General features: G+C 35.0%; 1 protein-coding gene across 1 annotated transcript in view; it reads left to right on the forward strand.

Annotated features, from left to right (window-relative positions):
- Positions 1–19,992, forward strand: part of THSD7A (thrombospondin type 1 domain containing 7A) — a 454,108-nt gene that overhangs the window by 179,234 nt on the left and 254,882 nt on the right. The window contains exon 2 of the mRNA XM_077122733.1: positions 12,145–12,976. Within this exon, the coding sequence (XP_076978848.1) occupies positions 12,145–12,976 (832 nt within the window). The remainder of the gene's footprint in view (positions 1–12,144; positions 12,977–19,992) is intronic.

Raw genomic sequence — 19,992 nt, forward strand, 5'->3', positions numbered from 1 at the left:
TTTAATTTTATCATTGTTTGCCACCTGGAGAGACTAGACATTTTCAAAAGAGCAAGCCCTGGCAATAAGTAACACAATGTCACTTACTGTGTAATATTCCTTCCTTCAGTTTATTTATCTCTACTCATATTTCTCTAGAAGCAGCAAAAAAAAAAAGAAAAAGAAAAAGAAAAAAAGAAAAGCAGCTGGCACCTTCAACTGGCTGCCTGGAAATGTACTCAGTTCATTAGGTACTCTTCACATTACTGGAGGTGACAGTATTGCTGAGCTCTGAAATCATCTGAAGTTTTAATTGATGCTAAAAGATATACTTCCAAGCAGAACACTGGCCACTCACATGGCTGTTGGCAGGAGGCCTTAGTTTCTGACCATGTGGACCTCTACCTAGAACTGCTTGAGCATCCTCACAGCATTGCAATTGTCCTCTCCCAGATTGAGTGACCCAACAAAGAGCAAGTCAGAAGCCATAATATCTTTTATAACCTAGCTTTGTAAGTTACCAACATTTCTGCAACATCCTAATAGTTATGCAGGTCAGCCTTATTCAATGTTGGAGAGAATTACAGAAAGTCATGATTACCAGGAGGCAGGGATCACTGGGGCCACCTTAAAGGAAGGTCACCACAGACTGCATTCTAAATATAGCATATATCACACTTGGGAGTATTCCCATAGTCTCTTTAATGTTTGACTTGTCAGACTGTAAGTTTTAAATGAAACCCTTTCAAATGCCCTCTCCAACAGGTCTAGGCTGCCATGCAAGCTGCCCAGCTACTCAGACTGTAATGACCCAGAAGATCTGATGTAATTAGACATATTTGTGATAGATAAAATGGGCATATGGAATCTCAGTCTAGCCCTAATAGAATAGTTGTGGCATAAACTCCTAGGATTTAGGAGCAATGTCATGCTTTTTTTATTTCTCTTTCAGGCAGAAGAGAAATACTAATCACTAGGGAAAAAATTGCAAATGCATACATACAAATAAAACATATACTGGCTTGCTATTGGTCCCTGGTAGATATCGTGTATTTCTGTATTGGACTACTCAGCATAAGTGACTTTGTCTGGAATTGCCTATCCTGAGCTAGCTATTATAAAACCCATCAAGTAAAATATTTGGGAGTATACAGGAAAACTCCAGAGTGTACTGGAAATGGAACATTTGGGATTAGGCCCAGAAGACCAAGTAAATTACCTAAACATGTTGCACAAACTTCCATGGCATCTACATCAGTTGTATAGAGTCCTCTCTCTCTCTCACTTCATGACTGATAAAGGATTTTCTGAGACCATCTATAAAAGCAAGAGAAAAAGTGATTCACTTGTGGAGTTAGCATGATGTGTTGTGCTACTTGTAAATGGACTGCTGCAACACAACATATAATGGTGAAGAGTAAACCTCCTAAGGGTCAGTGCTATGAATTACATTTAGTTTTTCATTTTGTATCAATGAAGAGGTAGCCAAAGGCACAGACATTTGTGAACTCCTGAACAATGGCAAAATCGTAGCTCATTGATCAGATACAAAGACGTCTGGAAAGGTTCCATATGGATGTCCAAAGAAATTTGACTCAAAGGGTGGATTTTGTGGCCTGTATTAATGTTCATAGAGAATCTGCATCAGAGGCAGAATTCAATATCCAAGTAGTCAGGAAAATTTAATCTAAGGATGTTAAGCCAGCCTCTCCCTTCAGCCACCACATACCAGCCATAGTATCAGGATGGAGTCTATGTATGGACACAACAGAATAGGCTCCTTCTTGACAATGTTGATCTAGCTACTGCTACTGCTAAGGACAAACCTGCAAGCAGCAGTCATCCAACTGATTATACCATACAATTTATATCATGAAAGGACAGCAATTCATCCTTATCAGAATTGATACTGACTATGGATATGGGTTTGCCATCTGACCTCAAGCTTTAAGATCAGAGGACTTGCAGTGTACTCGGTATCTTGGTATTGTATCCTATGTTTGCATGATGTTGCTTAATTCAAAGATCCATTTTATAATAAAGAGAAGTGACAATGGGCAATGACAATGGAATCCACTGGCCATTCCTCATATCTCATTATGAAGCAGCTGTCTTAATAGAATGCTAGTATCTGCTATTACAGGCTTACTAAAGAGATAAATTGCATGACTGGAGAAATGCCTTCCAAGATTTGCTGAGCCAATAGAAAAAAATATGGTGCTATGCCACTACATGGGCCAGAAACCATGAGTGAAGTCAGATTGATCCTTTCTCATCACTCCCCATAAACAAGTTCAGAAGTGTGTGCCATCCATACCCACATTCTTAAACTATGCTGAATTAGAGGACCTAGTACCAGAGATGGAGTCTGACCTTGCAGATATTGATCTGGTCATCATCTTGAAAGCTATTTTGGGATCAGTTGGTCTTAATAAGGAAGAATGAGGGGATCTGAGTGATGCAAGGGGTGGACTGTTTTGGGAACTTCTTATGAGCTACTTCAAGCAACTTTCAGCAATGAGGAAGAGGAGCCAATGATGCTTTACCCTTCTATTCTCTGAGTTGCCAGTTCTGAGATGTATTTTTTAAAGCTCCTCAGAAGTTTCCACAAAATCAGAACCATTCACCTTTAGTAGTGGTCAGTTTTATTGTATAACCTTTTATTGGTTTTCCCTTGATCCCTCCCTCCTTATTTGTGCCTTAGTTCTGCTCCATGGGATCACCCTTCTAAAATAAACAACTTGCATGTCAACTTTTTTCTCAAGTCCCACTTTTGGAGTAAACCAGGATATGTCCACATGCTTTTAAATCTAATTGGATATATGAAGACTTCACTTATTATTTTAATCAGGGGCCCCTGAGGTACGGAGAAGGATTATAAAGGATTTGATCTCTAACCTTTTGATTTGGCTCCCTTAGTTTCAGCTCAGAAAGTTGATTATACATGTTCTCCAAAAGTAGCTCACTTTGAGACCTTTGTAACCAGAGATGTGTAGTTTGATATGGATAGAAAGTTTTGTGTGAGTCACACATTTACAGATTTGAGTGAATCATTGTGTAGTTCTCAGAACCATACAAAGAGCTTTGATGTCAGTGATGAGACATATCCTATTTCAATCAATAGCAACATATACACTAGATTTGATGTTGCTGCCTTAAATTCATTCTCTTATGCAGTATTTGAAAGACTATATTAATGTTTTGGCCTATCTTCAGTACTGTTTATTTTACATATTTGTTATGATCAACAATTTCTATCCCTATTTCATAACTGTTCTGCTGTCTATCATATATTGGACATACTGGACATATTGCGTATGCTCAAATACCATGTAACTCTCAAGTTAGTTGTATTGTTGCCATTACCTACTTTTTTGGGTTGGAGTGATGTTTTGTAGAAAGACCGTGCAACTGTTCATATAGAGTTTTTTTAGTTTTAATATGCATTAAAGCTACCAATATAATGTTTGTATATTTGGTAATCAAAGCTCTAGCAATCACAACTTTTTCTGATTACACTTGTAAGCTTGGAAGGAAAGTAAAGATTTAGCAGTCTGTCATCCTGAGAAATACTTTTCCCTAAGACATTGACTTTGACATCCTCTTATTTGAATGGAACCTTATTTAAAAATCAGGGACTCTTCATTATGGCAATTAAATTCTCTGGATTGCTCCAATACAGCTAATTTATCTTTTTTTTGCCTTTTGTGATGATTACCTGTAGCCAATGAAACAATAGAGACATTTGAACAGTTATATGACTTCATGTATTTTCTTTAATTTACAAAGATTGAACCTGGTAGATGGAATAAATCAATCTTGTTTGTTCTTCATATCTAGCACTTGATGTGAATATCAAACAAGATCATAACACATGTGAATGCATGCCAAACATTCTACCAGTAAAGAATAGAATGTGATTATAAAATATATCAATGTAGGAATTCAGTGTTTAAGGCATCCCTATTTGCCATGTTTTGGTGCTAATGAGAGGTATCTTTAAATTGTAGATACATGTATTCTTGGTAAAATCACCTAACTGTGTAGAAAATAAAAGGTTTAGAAGCTTGACTTTTAACATACTCAAATTCTGGATGGATTCAGTATGTATGTCTTAAATGAACTGTTAAAGTAGATAAAACTTTTAATGTACATTGATGTTATCTCTGTATCTGAAAATATCTTTTCAGCATAAAGTCAATGGAAGAAGCAAAAGAAAGTGTCAGTAAAACTTCCCCCTATCAAAAATATCATAAACAAAATTAACATATAAAACATGGGGAAAATGTGTTTTAAATATCTTAGAAAATATTAATGTCATCAGATAAATACATAAAGATAAAAAGAAACGTTCTGTGATCTGATGGAAAATATAGAAACTAATTGAAGAAATAATTCACAGAAGAGGAAATAATTATGTTCAAAGTCATATGTAATAAAAATTCAATTCAAAACGATGGATGTGTGTTTATCAAAATAATAAAGAATTTATTATAATAATCAATGCTGAAGTAATGGGATGTGTATTTCCACAGGTTTCTCTAGAAAATCAAATGGCAACATGTTTTTAAAACTTTAAAACTGTGTTTACTCTTTGATCCAGTTACTCCTCTAATGGAGTCTAAAAAAAAATAACATTGATGCATACAGACTTTAAATATTAATTCGAAAAAAAAAATACGAATTTTTTGCCTGAGAGAAAGGCATTTCACTATCTTTGTGACAAGTATTACTTATAATATTGCTACTTGGCTTATGGTTCAGATAATTTTATGGGAGAATTGGAATCAATGACATGGCTCATATTTTATTACATTTTAAAAATGGGGAACCAAGGCCCAAGGAGGTTATTTTCATAAGAACAAACATGTTAAATCAGCTGTCCTGGTCACTGTTTCCTCCATAATTATCTCATTACATTTAAAGAACTTGCTCTAATTTCATGCATTTAATTTGATATTCTTATATAATGTCTTATTAAAGTTTAATTATTGATTGAAGATGAAAACTCAGGTTGACTTTCATAGTGATCTCTCTTTATCCACCAAACTGATTTCTCATTTGAGAGTTACGTATTAAATTAAAATTTAATTAAATTAAAACTCAAGTCAAAGAAGCTAGGAGCTCTCCTTTTGTTTTTCTTCAACGAGAAATCTTAATGTATTTAAGGTCAATAAAACATTCGTAATTTAATTGTTTCCAAGTCCACAAGTCTACCCGGAGGGCTCTATTAGGTGGATCACACATGTTTCATTAAGTCAATTAGTATGTTTTTGAATGGCACAGTAGACCAGACATTTGGGTTGCCAGTCTATGGGACTGTTATCTCAGTCCACATGTTTACATTTATCCTCAGCTAGAATCTTTTGAAATGATCAAATTAGCACAAAACAAATAAAATTATGTTTCAGCGCTGAAAAACATAAAAGGATATTATAAATTCTCTAGATGTTCGAGGTCTTTCTGGAAAACACTGTACAGAAAACATTGGATTTAAAGGAATGAAGCCTGTGATTTTAGTCAGAATAGTCAAAGGACGCTCTGAGACAATAACGTAGGATTCCCTCAGAGGAACCCGTTCTTGGATAAATAGCAGTCTGCGCATGTCAGGGGGAAAATATGCTCATAAATTCATGGTGGGAGGGGAAGCTGGTACATTTTGTTGGTCAGTTGTGCAATATGAGATGTATCAGTTGGAAATGTTGCACAAGTTTGATCAAATGATCTGAACAGTATGCAACAGTGGATGTTCATTGTAATGTTCTTTATAATATGGAAAACAATTCGGAAAGACCTAAACGCCCACATAGAAGATTAATTAAATAAATCATGTTAAATTGATGCAACAAAATAATAATTGTGTTGATATGAAGGGCAAACAAGATTAATTAGCTAATAGGTTCAATCTTTGTAAATCTAAAAAAATGATAAAATAAAGGCCTCTAAGCCCCTCTCATTTATTGTAATAGAAATGTTTTTATAGTATGTTTTCAAGTTAAAAAGCAGATTGTAAAACAATTTGTAGCATCATCCCAAATTTATTTCCATATATATTTAAATGCCTAGCAATACGATAGCAAAGTAGGAATACTAGTTACCTCCAGTTTATAAGATTTATGAGGAATTTTCTTTCCTAATACTCAGAAGTCATTTCTAGTAGTTCTATACTGCTTTGCTTGAGGAAATCAAATAGAAATAATAAATGCCTTTTTGAATTTTCTGTGAATTGTGAATTTTAAAATAGTGTACTGTGTAACAATCAAGAGACAGAATTAGTATCTTACTAAGCTGTTTGTGCACCCTTTGGTCTTGGTAAAATAGGACATACTGTTCCATAACCAAATCTAGCAGGAAAAAACACACTATCTCATTTGAAAGATGTAAACATATTTAGTTAAACAAGAAACTGGCTCATTTGAGATTTTTATAGCAAGCAAGAACAGAAAGTGGTTTGCATAATTTTCTCCTGCTACTTTTATAGTGTTTATGTTTTATATGGCTCTTTGGAACAGTTGCTGGCCACCTGTCAATAAGATGGCCTTTTTTTTAGACTCAATCTTTCATTGTTCTCATGCCCTTGACATATAAAAAAAAAAAAAGACTTAGAATAAGCAAGTGTTGAATATGGTGAACAAATTACTAATTTTAAATGTAAAAGGTTACCTTTTGTAGACTAAAATAAAGAGAAGGTTTGAATGACATGAAGAGAATAGGCACTTTATAAAATCCTCCTTAGCAGGAATAAAGATATAGTCATTATTTTATCAACACTTTTGGAAAATTAGTTAAGAATTATATTTAAAACATTGACCCATGGAAAACTAGCCAACCAGATTTCATTTGAAGTTTTTGTCATAATTTCGCATAATTTGATAAAAATTATAAGAGAAAACATTTGTATTGCGATTTCATCCACTACATAAATATTTTGGGTACATAAACAGTTGCTTCAAATTCTTTTTAGTGTAACAAGACATCCAGTGTTTCTTTGTTGATTTACATAAGATTTGTGAGGCAAAGTGTTCTACACATATTTATTGACATGTATCATAGAAGTTTTTAGCATGATACTGAATAAACAGTCCTACAAATCTGAATGTGGAAATACATTTCCATTCTTAAGGGGGTATTATCCAACACCTTTAGTAGAAAGCTGTCTATCCTTTGTATTGCTCAATTAGATTCCAAGTTTGCTTTAAATAATCATACACAAGAACAATCAATGAAGCAAATTTCAAGCCACTGTCAATGAAGAAAATTTCAAGCCAGTGTCAATTCTTCATGCTCTTTTTGAATTCAAGCATTTACCCCCAGCCACCTCCCACCCCCCCCACCACTACCTCCCACTCTATTTTAGTAATGTGAGATATGGGGCTGGGTTTTTAACATTTATGTACACTTTTGATATTAAATATCACATTCTCATATGGCACTTGGAAGAGTACTTCACTTTTTTTTTTTACAGAGGAAGCATAGTTTGCTTTCAAATTGTACTTTAAAACACTTGCACTCTTTGAAACATGGTAGCAAATTGTACTAACAACTCTTAGCTGTCAAGAGCAATTTTAGATGTGGTCCCTTTCTGTTCAGTGTGTGATGATTTCAAGGCTGCTTGGAGGGTAGTAGACAGCCCTTCACTGAGTATACAATAGTGAAAATCTGATCTTTCAAGAGGCCTGCTAATTGGACACACGGGCAATACCCAGGGTGCAATGGAAAGATAAGACTTAAGCTAAAGCCTGCTAGGTGAATGAGTTTTATTTAGGCTCAATCATGATTATATTGCCATTCCCGCTTTAGCTGGTACCTTCATGCATTTTATTCTTTTCTTTCAGCCTCAGTGGGCATTTTTTAGAGATTACCATGGAGTTTTGTGGAGATATGCTATTTTCTGGTTCTAAACATATATATTCTTGGAATAAAATAAACCAGTAGTGTTATCTGTAGGTAGGTGGTTAATAGAAATTTGGGATAATCTTGTTGAAATGGGAATTGAAAGGTATTTGTATTTAAAATACGCACTTTTCCTAGTTGTCTGAGTAATCATTAGAGACTCTAATTCATTATCAACTTATATAAAATAGTGTAGAAGTTTTGTTGACTCAGTCTCTTCCTTCCAGCTGCATTGGCATCAAGCATATAATGCCTTGGATATTAAGATCTACAAATGAACCACTCATCATTCTGAACAAAATAATTGAGTAAATTCACCGAAAAGTAAGCGATTAAAATTAAAAGATGTGGTCAAACTATAGACTGTAACCAATTATTCCATTAAGTTAATGGGAATGTAAAGCTTTTATACTCATAATTATTAATTAAAATAGGCAAAAATATGTGCACACAGGCACACAATGTGTCAAGTTACTCATATCCAGTGAGGAACATCGAAGTAAGAATTATCAAAGTTATATTTTTGATGAATTCTAAATTAGAAATAACTTCTGTCAATATCTCAACACATCAGCTGTTAATTTTATATGCAGTTTATCAGAAAATATTGGCATTGATTTACCAGATTCTGGGGTGGGGTCATAACTATGAAGAAGCAACAGAGAGACAGGTGTTCAAAGAGATGTTACTGGTTGCGGAAATTAGTTCCCTCAAACGGAAGAATAAAAATATCCTCTCTGGCCCCCTTTGGGAGAATATTTTTGTTCTTCACAGGGTAGGAAACGAACATTTGACTCATGGTTTCATAAATAAGATGCCAGTACCATCAAACTTCTACACGTACTGTTTTCTTTTTATTTCTAAGGGCTTTTACACATTTTGAGTAGAAATAAAATATTTTACTTTTATATGCATTTTGGAAATCAGTTCCAGAAAGAAAGAAAGAAATGTCTTTAGTTCTAAAGGTAAAGAGAACACTCTAATAAGAAATACTATAGTTAAGATACCCATGATCATCTAAAATATGTCCAAAATGCAATGCCAATTTAAGACAAATATTGTGCATATTTAGTTATTAAAATATATATAATAACACTAAAACAACACCAAAATTTGTAAGTTTTCAGGTTTACACCATAGGTTCTGATTGTAATTGAATACGTAATTGTATTTCAAGTTATTAAAATATTTTACTGGTATCTTCTATTTTCAATGGCTAGATAAACATCAAATATCTACAGTGATCAATGATATATTTGAAAGGCTTAAAGGAAAATCACATTTTGTCTTTATCCTCAACTAACTGTGCAGCTGACATCACTAGAATCATAAATTAATTGGAAAAATATTTGCTTGGTTTGATTTCTGATTTGATTCACATATTCAATAAATATTATACAGCTTGTTCTATGAGCATGGTCTATAATTGTTGTATAGGACAGACCACGTCCTGTCCTTAAGGGGTGGTAGAGTCAGTCTAACATGGCAAACACAGATTTAGCCAACAACTATTCAATAAACTAATAGAAATTATGATAACATGATATGAAAGATATGCAGGATGCTCTGAGATTGTATTAGAAGGAAACTCTCACTAAGTTGATGTTAGTAAACCATAATCATTTTCCAGGTAGCCAAAATTCATTTTTATTGTAGAATAAACTCAGTAAGTAAGCCTGGGATCATTTGTTAAAATTAAGTTTGTATAAGAGTTTAATATCTTTACCTTAATATCCTGATCTTATCTAGGGTTATTTTCACACTTAAGGGTTAGCTAGTATTGCACACTTCTGTTTCATAGTGTTTTCTTCTTTAGGGAAAATACAGTTATTTTTGGCAAGGGTGTTTTCCTTACTCAGCAATAGCATAAAGACTTGAAGTCAATTCATATTTTTGTAATAAAATATCAATTTCCATCAATTAATTGAGGCATGCTTATTAATAGTGCAACCTACTCCAAAATATGCAATTAAGTTATTTTTTTAAAGTGCCAAAGTTATAACTTTGCTACAAAAGTACTTTTGCTTTTTCTGTGGGAGAAAAGATGAACTTCTTAGTCACCTTGCTTTAATTAATTAGTCTAATTTCACCTTTAATGCCAAGGATTGGAAAACAACAACATATTAAGAGGTTTTCCTAAATTACTTCTGTAGTTTAGACTCTGAGTTAATGGGAGACATTTATATTTTGAAATTTAGACTTTATGGCATATAGCTAACTACTAACTTGAGATTCCAAAGTCAAATCAGTTTTATATGCTATGTTTATTATCAGTAGTAAGTACTTTTTTTTATTTTTTCAAGTGCAATGGGGAAAAAGAAGGAAATGTCAAAGATGTAAGGAATTAATTATATATAATTATATGTAACATATATGTAATTAGACTCCCTAATTGAGAGGAGCCCTAGATTCTGTAATTCCTAAACTGAATATGTAGAAAAAGAACATATTTGTGAATATATACGTTCATCTTTGGCAAAATAAAATAAGATTAAAACATCTTCAGGGATTGCACTGTAACAGATGCAACAAACCCACTGACACTCCACTCAGGTTTCTAAGCCCCTCAAGTTTTGACATCAGCACTCAGGGAAGACTGTCCCTAAATTCTTTACATATGAACTTCATAACACAAGAATTTGAATATGCCTAATACCTAATACTTATTTTCATATAATAATGATTTGTTAGCAAAACATTTTGTGATCATTCTCTTATATTTACAGCCCAAGTATGCCATTTGTAATGACGGTATCATCCTCAAGTTGCAAGCATCTTCCTAGTGAAACAATGAGATATAATATTGTATAAGTCCGTTTTTCATATGAAATATAAAAAAAAACAGTTGTTTTGTCTAGAAGGAAATATCAAAGCCTTTGCCCAGAAATCTAGGATAAATATTTGTCTATAAGTCAAAAAAACTGGGATCTAAAATCCAGGATGGTTTTGTTAGTTGTTCAAGATGTGAGCTTAGGAAATCACTTCACTTTCTTGTCTCTTGTTTTTCTCACCCAATAGAGTGATTCCACTGGCCTACTTTAGGTGATTTTCAGCAGCAAAAGCCTCTTTTCTGTAAAAATCCTTTGCATAATCTCATTATGTATAAAAGTTATGTTATAAAGCTGGAATTCCTCTTATGAAAGCAGCAGTGGGGAAAGAGGATGGTGAGCTGACCCTTACCCTCCCACATAACCTATTAGAGATAACTCTAGGGTGCGTCAAGGGATTCTTCAAATTCTGTGCAATATATTTTGAAGATCATGTTATTATAGGCTCTTTATGTTTCTTTACAACGCCAAAACAGTATAGTTCTCTATTTCATAAATCAAGATTTGTCTGTTAAATCACTGAAAATCATGTTATCTACCTTAGGAAAAGAAATGATTTATGCAGATATTAGAAGGTTTTGGTTTGTGCTAAGGATTCTAAAGTTGTACTTCCTAAGCCCACATTTCATACTAAAACCATTGACTTGATTATCCGTAAAGCAATTCTATAATAACAAAGAATGCATGTTGAAGAAATGAATAAATTGATAAAGCACCCAAATACTTCTTCAACTTTCTGAAGATTGCAGAATATTTTAATTAAATCCACATTCCTTCACTCAGCTCTATACATCACTGCAGTGATGAGAAAAATTAATAGTTTGATAAGTCTAAAGGCAGAAAGTGCTTAAATGAAGATTTTCACTTTCCTGCTTTGATTACCAGAAAGTAAACACTTTAAATTCTGCCAGCAAATGCAGTACACAGCTGTCAGACCTCGCACTCATAAATATATAACAATAAAAAATGAACAAGGTAGAAGAGAACATGTTCTACAAAATGGTTAATTGCCCAGGAAAGGAAAAAAACTGCAGGAAATTAAGTTCTTCAAAAGGGGCCATGTTCTTTGTCAATTACTGAAATGATTTGATGGTTGTGAGGCAGGAGTAATGGGTTTTCACTGTACCTAATTCTCATGCCCTTTATGAGACAGATCCTCTAACTACCTAAAATAAAGGAAATGAATAAAAGCAAACTTTTAGTAATCCCAAAAGGCCCAAACTGAAATCGTCCCAGCAGTTACCTTATATAGATTCTGTGACACAGTTCCCCTTTTGCAAGAATACTTAGTTCAGATCACTACTTTGCAACAGGCATGCATAGAGACCTACTTTATAACACTTCAGGGAAGTTAATGTGCTAGATCTTGAAAGGTCTTTCTGGAACATGAAGCAATTTGTAGTTTTCTTCTAGTAGCGCTGTTAACTCTCGTGTTGTTTTGTAGGTCCGTGGGGTCGATGCATGGGAGATGAATGCGGCCCAGGAGGCATTCAAACCAGGGCCGTGTGGTGTGCCCATGTAGAAGGATGGACGACATTGCATACGAACTGTAAGCAGCCAGAGAGACCCGATAACCAGCAAAATTGTTTCAAAGTTTGTGACTGGCACAAAGAGTTGTACGATTGGAGGCTGGGCCCCTGGAATCAGTGTCAGCCTGTGATTTCAAAAAGCCTCGAGAGGCCCCTTACATGCATTAAGGGGGAAGAAGGCATTCAGGTGAGAGAGATAACGTGCATCCAGAAAGGCAAAGACATTCCTGCAGAGGATAGCATTTGTGAGTATTTTGAACCCAAGCCTCTCCTGGAACAGGCTTGCCTCATCCCTTGCCAACAAGACTGCATTGTGTCTGAGTTTTCTGCCTGGTCAGAATGCTCCAAGACTTGTGGCAGTGGTCTCCAGCACCGGACGCGCCACGTGGTGGCACCCCCGCAGTTTGGAGGCTCTGGCTGTCCAAACCTGACGGAATTTCAGGTGTGCCAGTCTGGTCCTTGCGAAGCTGAAGAGAGCATGTACAGCTTGCACGTGGGTCCTTGGAGCGCATGCTCAGTGCCCCACTCACGGCAAGTGAGACAGGCGAGGAGACGTGGGAAGAATAAAGAGCGGGAGAAGGACCGAGGGAAAGGAGTAAAGGATCCAGAGGCCCGAGAACTTATCAAGAAAAAGAGAAATAGAAACAGACAGAACAGACAAGAGAACAAATATTGGGACATTCAAATTGGATATCAAACCAGGGAGGTCATGTGTACTAACAAAACTGGAAAAGCTGCTGATTTGAGGTAACGTTTATTATCATTAACTACCTTTGTCTGTCTGTCAAGATCATGGATAGGGACAGTATATAAAACATGCCAAGTCCTGGAATACATATGTGCATAACCTGGAATGGTCTACCCCAAATGTAACTTTTTCCGCTTTTCAGCTTTTTGAGCCTTTGTAGGTTTCCTGGGATTGTTTATATTTTGCTCATGTTTAAGCACTATATTACTTGAGTTCATTTACACTTTCCTTTCAAAATCTAGAGCTTGAGCAATTCTCCTTGAAAAGATACTGCTTCTTTAGGTGAATTTAATTATGTTGTTTGCCCTTATAGTGGAAAAAAAAATTACTTAGAGGTTAGAGGGTTAGAATTTTGAATTCAGATCCTTATTTAGTGAGTTTGATAGAATAAGGTGCATTTGCAATTTCTCCAAGTTTATAGCAGATTCAGAATTACCTTATAAACAAAATCTTCTCTAAATGACAACCTAGGGAGCCATAGCTAAGAATAATTTTCTTTTGCATTTTATAAAATGGAATAACTCTCCCCAGAGAAGAAAAGGGAAACTAGCAGAAAGTAAGCTAAGTAGAGGCTACTTAATCATGAGTAGCCTAATTTAGAAAAAATACAATTAATTGGATCCATTTTCTAGACTGAAATTATCTGGCAAATTATCTTGGGTAAGTTACTATGTTATGAGGTATGAAAGACTTTCTCATTTATGCTGTATTTGTTGTGCACATCATATTCATTGAGGATTATCTAAAGGATATGATATCCTCTGGATCTTCTAAATGCTGCTCTTTGATAAATCAGATTGTCTGTGAGTGACGTATCTAGCAGAGCTCGGAAAAGAAATGGGGAATTACAAAACAAGAACAGAAATGAAATTCACATTAGAAGCAGCAAAAAGTGGAAAAATATTCTGTAGTAAAAGCATCAATAATATAGGGATTATTTTGAGAAAATTAAGTGAAGTGTAATTTTTTAAAAAAATGATGATATGGAAACAAACAAAGGAGTACACAAGGCAAAACACTGGTTTTCCTGAAGATAGGAGCATGAAAATCATAATAGCATGAAAATACATGTCTAGATGTACATGTAAAGAATTTACTGAAATCAAGAAAGACCTAATCCACAGATTGGAAATGTACAGGTCCAATATTTACTGCCAGAAGAGGCTGAAAGAATGTCCTCATTGAAAAACAGATATAATTTTATAGCTATGGAAAGGCAAGGGCAGCATCATCAAAATGAAAGCTAGCAGATGCTCACTTGTGAAACTTTAGAAGTATTCCCCTTACGATCTAAAATAAGGCAGGACAGTGCAGTGTCTCCACCACTAACATTGATCTGTAAGTACTAGTCAATGTTCTTAGAAAAGAGATATAAATGAAAATTGGAAAGCAGGTGGGAAAATTACATTGTTTTCTAGAGGATGTGCTTATACACTGCAAAACTCCAGAGAATTAATTTAAAATATACTAAAAATAACAAAAGAGTTCAATAAGATGATGGACACAAAGATAAAATCCCAAAATCAATATGTTCCCTAGATGCACACAATAATTAATTAAGCGCTATGATGGGGAAAAATGAAAGCATCAATACAAAAAAAATCTGCAAATAAACCTAACTTTAGAAGTTCTGCAGATCACACCAGACTTGCAAAAGTAAAAAAGTAGATGTATGCCTGCCTAACGCACTTAGTATATCAGTTATACCCTGTATGTAAAATTAGCATTGAATGTAAAAATAAGCATTCAAGACAAACCTGGATATTAGAGAAAATTAAAGATAGAGACAAGAGACTGCCCCAGCTAATTAAATGCATTATATTCCATAGGAATGGTAAGAATAATAATTTGATGTCAGTGCATGAATTTGTCAGATTAACCAGAATGGGGTCTAGGAAAAAAGATCACCCCATTCCTAAAATGTTGTTTATGATGAAGGGAATTTCCAATTTTGGGGAAAAGTGATTTTTTTAATGAATTTGTTTGGGGGCAATTGGATTGCCATTTAAAGAAGAAGAAGAAAAAAGAACTGTATCCTGTCACTCATTACACCAAAACAAAGCCCACATTGAGTCAAGACTTAAAAATACATTTTTAAATTACTAGAAAAAAAGATCACATAATTTTTAAGTCTTAAAATGAGGAAGCCCACTTTAATCTAGGCTGCAGAATGCAGGGGTCATGTAGGAAAATATTGATATATTTGATACATTTTTAAAAAAGATAATTATCCTGCTGTGGGAAATATATTATTAAAGTTAAAAGCCAAGTAACAAACTAAGAAAAAAATATTTGAAATACATTTAAATTGACAAAGAGCTAATTTTCTTAATATGTAAAGAGTTCCTACAAATCATTAAGAAAAAAGCAAAAATCCCAACATAAAAATTGGCAAAGGATAGAATCAAGTCACAGTTAGTATGCTAATCCTCAATTGTAATTATTAAATGTAAAATTTTTAAATCCCATTTTTACCATTCAAATTAGTAGATTAAAAATGTGGTTGTTGTGATGGGGTTAACCAAGAATAACACCAGGTTCAGTGATTCTCTAGAAGGTCTCACAGGACTCAGCATATGGCTAAGATTCATTATAATGAAAGGATATAAAGCTAAATCAACTATATATATATATATATAGTTGTATATAGTTGTGCGTGTATATATGTGTGCACACACACATGCACATACAGGAAGGAAGGATGGAGGAAAACAGGTGTATGTTTCCAAGACTCCTCTCCTAGTGGAGTTGCACAGAATATACTTAGTTGCTTCGTTCCTCCAGCAACTAACTGTGACGATAGGTCCAAGGATTTGTCTTCTAGGGAAGATCAGTAGAGGCTCAATGTCCAAAGTTTTTTTTCATGTGGACAGGCACCGGGTCTCTGGTATAGCAGGGGAGAAATCTGCACCACCCTGTCCAAAGTTTTTATAGGGATCTTATCACAGAGGCATCCTCTATCTAGCACCTATGGAAATTCCAGACTCCCAGAAGCAAAGCAAGTGTTCAGCATAAACCTTATTGTTGGCACGGGTTAGGCACTGTGAGCCACTCTTATCATTTAAGGTAAGTTTTATATCAGTGTAGGTAGCTGTTTACCAGTAAAGTTCACATATACTAAACAAGGGCCAACCTGCGAACAGGCCTTGTTAAGGATAAACCTCTTAGGTCTGTGTTAATTCTTTTCTGCACAATAGTATTTAATATAGATGAAATTTGAGGGGTAGAAAAGAGACATTCTCATACATTCTTGGTGGGAAGAAAAGTTGGTATAATCTATTTGAAAAATAATTTTACAATGTGTATCAAAATAAACATGTACATTCCTTTGGCAGTGATTCCATTTCTAGGCATTTCTTCCAACATGTATCTGTATAAGTGTACAAATATATGTACAACTCTCATTACAGTGTGATTTGCTATAGAAAAGCAACCCAAATCCCGCCAATAAAGGGCTGGTTAAATCATGGTGCATCCATATGGGAACTATCCTGCAGTTATTACCAAAATGAGGTATGTGATTTCTAATTAAACATGAGAGAGTATGGCAATTTTACTCTACTCCCCTGCCTTGAAATCAACCTAAATTACCAATAAAGGATATACACATTTTTACATATAGTGAAAAGTAAGAAAAATGGAAAAACAAAAGTAAATGATCACATGATAAATCTGAATCTAAATGATGGAGGAAGCAAGGACCTGAAGCATGAAGGGTCTCACCAAAGGAGTGCCACAATCCTGATTGTCCCTTCCAGAGATGTTTTTACTGGATTATCACAATGGAACGCTGGGTTTGGGGGTGGGATCTTGGGCAGACCACAGAGGACATGGAGAAAGACCCTTAAGGAGCAGAATCTGTACAGCTGTAGGAGATATTAAGCTGAAATATAGCTGCCTCTGGTCCCCTGGCTAAGGAAGGTGGCAAAAATGAAGTGGAGAAGGACAGAGGAGAAGGGGCAGCCATCTCCAAATTGCAACAAGGAACCTGTGATTGAAGGCTTTGCTGTGAGCCATCCCCACACTAGCCGGCCCAGCTCACTACTTACAAAGGTAATTAGTTGTAATTATACATCTATTGGAAGACTCACCAAGAAGTGTAAAAGTCAGCCCAGTAAAATTTCCCTGAAGGAACAAAGCAGAATTAGGGGTTAAAACAGATTTCTGATGGTTAACCTCCCCCCCCACACACACAAAAAAATAAAAGATCTATCAGTTTTCAGGCAACTACATAAAGCAAATACTTCGGCATGCATACATAAAGGTAAAAACTAACTGGTTTAAATATGAAGTGGCAAATCATCTAATAACTGCTAGAAATACTGATGCATTATATGTTTTTCTGTCATTTCTCTTATCAGCTTCATTTCTCTTTTTAAGTCTCTAAAGAAATTCAAAGCAGGTATAGTATTTCAGATAACAATGAATAATATCCTTAAGTGGGTCTCTCATTTTTTTCTTATATACCGTCTAATTTTCAAAATAAAAACGGTTTCATAGGGTATTGTGTCTTTACTCAGCATACTCAATATCTTTATGCCTGATGCTTCATTTTACCTGAGAAAACTGGTTGTTAGCTACTTCAAACTTCTGTTTTAGGATTGTTCTCTAGAATAATGCTATAAGCTTGAATGCAAAGCATCTGGCTTTAAAATCAGTCTAAGAATTGGCTGAATCAAAAACTGAGGAATTCATGTGCTGTATAATCAGGAAATAACTACTAAATAAGAATAGGGAAATCTCTTCATGAATGGCTGCATGATGTTGAGTAAATCATTTAAACTTTCTAGGATTCAGTTTTCACATCAATAAAACAAATGTATAGAAGGAGGGTCAGGAGTGATGGAAGAAAGGTGGAGAGAGAGAAAAATTTCTAAAAGCCTTATGAATTTGTGACTGTGGTGAGCCTTGAATAAAAGCCAAACCTAAAATTGTGGATGTAAAATTCTATATATATCTTTGTTGGCAGAAAAGTAATTATTTTCAACATACTCCATAAATCAATTCATAATAATAATAAAAAAAACCAGAGGGTTTATGTGCAATGTATATAGAATAGGGCAGCTCTCAGTAGTCTTGAAAGTTCCTGTGACATTTTTACTCAGCTGACATGCTGTATAGTTCCTGGGAGCCCATTCCCTCACTGTGACTTTGTGAATCAAAGAAATCACAAATCAAATTCTAACCTTACCAGAACGAAGGAGGTAAATTGCCCACTATTTAAAGTAACACTGCTCCTTTTAGGTTATTCAGAATCCATTTATAATACAACTTCTCATGCATAAATAGCAGGCTTTTAGGTTAAAAAACATTCCTGTAATATCCAACATGTCAATTTACCTGCCACATGCTCATTATTTCTCCTGAGCTTGCCTCGGCTGCCTGTTGGCCACAGATGACTAAAGAAAGCCAATATGCCCACATTCTTTGGTGGGTGGTACGTGGCTGAGAAGAAAACCATTACTTCTCTCAAACGTAGAGCTGGCTGGCTGGTGTGTTCTGTTCGCTCTCAGGGATCCACTCTCACCCCTCCCCGATTCTATCAGTGTACCTGAAGGCTGACCTTGGTGCACTGCATGGCCCAGGCTTCCTAAAGCTCTGATTGCTGGCTGGATACTACCCATGGAGGGCAGCAGCAGTCTAACAGAAGGTGGGAAGAAAGAAGCTGGGATATTTATCTCTCTTTGTTCTTGGACTGACAATAGCTGAAGTTCCTCTGATAAAGGTCAGAGCCCTGCCCTGGAGCCCTCTTTCCTGCAGCTCTAGTTCTATCTCAGATTCTGGTAAAACCCTTCCTTAGGTATGACCTCCCTGCTGTTGCTAGCTGGGGGTTGCTTCACCATCCTTGGCGAATTCTTAACACTGCCGTTAACTTTTGTTTAAAATCCTTTCGTTAAACTCTTCTGAATTAGCCCATATGAGACTGCAATCGGTTTTCTGCCAACCCTGACTGATAACAGCTATCCTAGACATACAGAGTCAGAGTCAGAGAACTACTTCTATATCGTTGTTAGTTTGCTTCTTAAGTAATTAATTTATTCAACCAACATTCTGTATGCTGGCATATATAGGAAAAGGTAAACACAAAGCAGAGACCCCCTAATCTCGAGGATTTATTGTTTGTTAAAGAAAGAATGGCATCAAAAAGCAATAAAATACTAGAGGTGGGATCTTATGTCTTTAGAGAGAGTGCACACAAATAACACCTGAGGTAATGATTCTTCCTGGAGGCCATTTGACGGAATTAGGATTAGCCACATAATGCAAGTGATGCTATGGTGAAGGGTGAGTTGTCACTACGAGGTAGAGGAGGGTGAGGGAGGAAAGATCAGGGAACAGTAAGAACAAAAGCATGTAACGGTTCAGTGGGCCTGTGCGTGGTTCCCAAATCTGGATATTAGTTTATACAGAGGGAGAAACTAGCCTAGAAGAAAAGCCAGGGAAACCTATAGAGGATCCTGGTCCAAGCAACAGTGTTTGGACTTTATGTCCTGTGGACGAGTTGTCTGCACATTTATTAGTACTAGTGTCTTGAGCTCACCCTAATATATATATATATATATATATATATATATATATATATATATATATATATATATATATATATATATATATTATATTATATATTATATATTATAAATATATATGTTATATACATACTTTATTATAAAAGTATATTATATACTTTTTAAAAACAAAATAATTAAAATTTTAAGGATAAGATAAAGAAATAAGGATATAATATTTTCCTAATCATTGGGACTTCATATTATTTTAGCTAAGATCTTAAGGTAAGCTATCCATGGGGAGTTATATTATTTGTAGTGGTGATGCATGAATGTAATTACCATGCTATATGCACATTATAATCATGAAACCAATGAACAAATATAAATTAAGCAGTTACAATGGGTCTGGCACTGTGCCAGATATAGAATTAACTTTGCAATTATATGAAACACAACTCTTGCACTGCAATATTTTTTAAAAAATCATTGTGTATAAAATAAAACAG

Source organism: Tamandua tetradactyla, chromosome 1 (genome assembly GCF_023851605.1).
Source record: "Tamandua tetradactyla isolate mTamTet1 chromosome 1, mTamTet1.pri, whole genome shotgun sequence".
Lineage (NCBI taxonomy): Eukaryota > Metazoa > Chordata > Mammalia > Pilosa > Myrmecophagidae > Tamandua > Tamandua tetradactyla.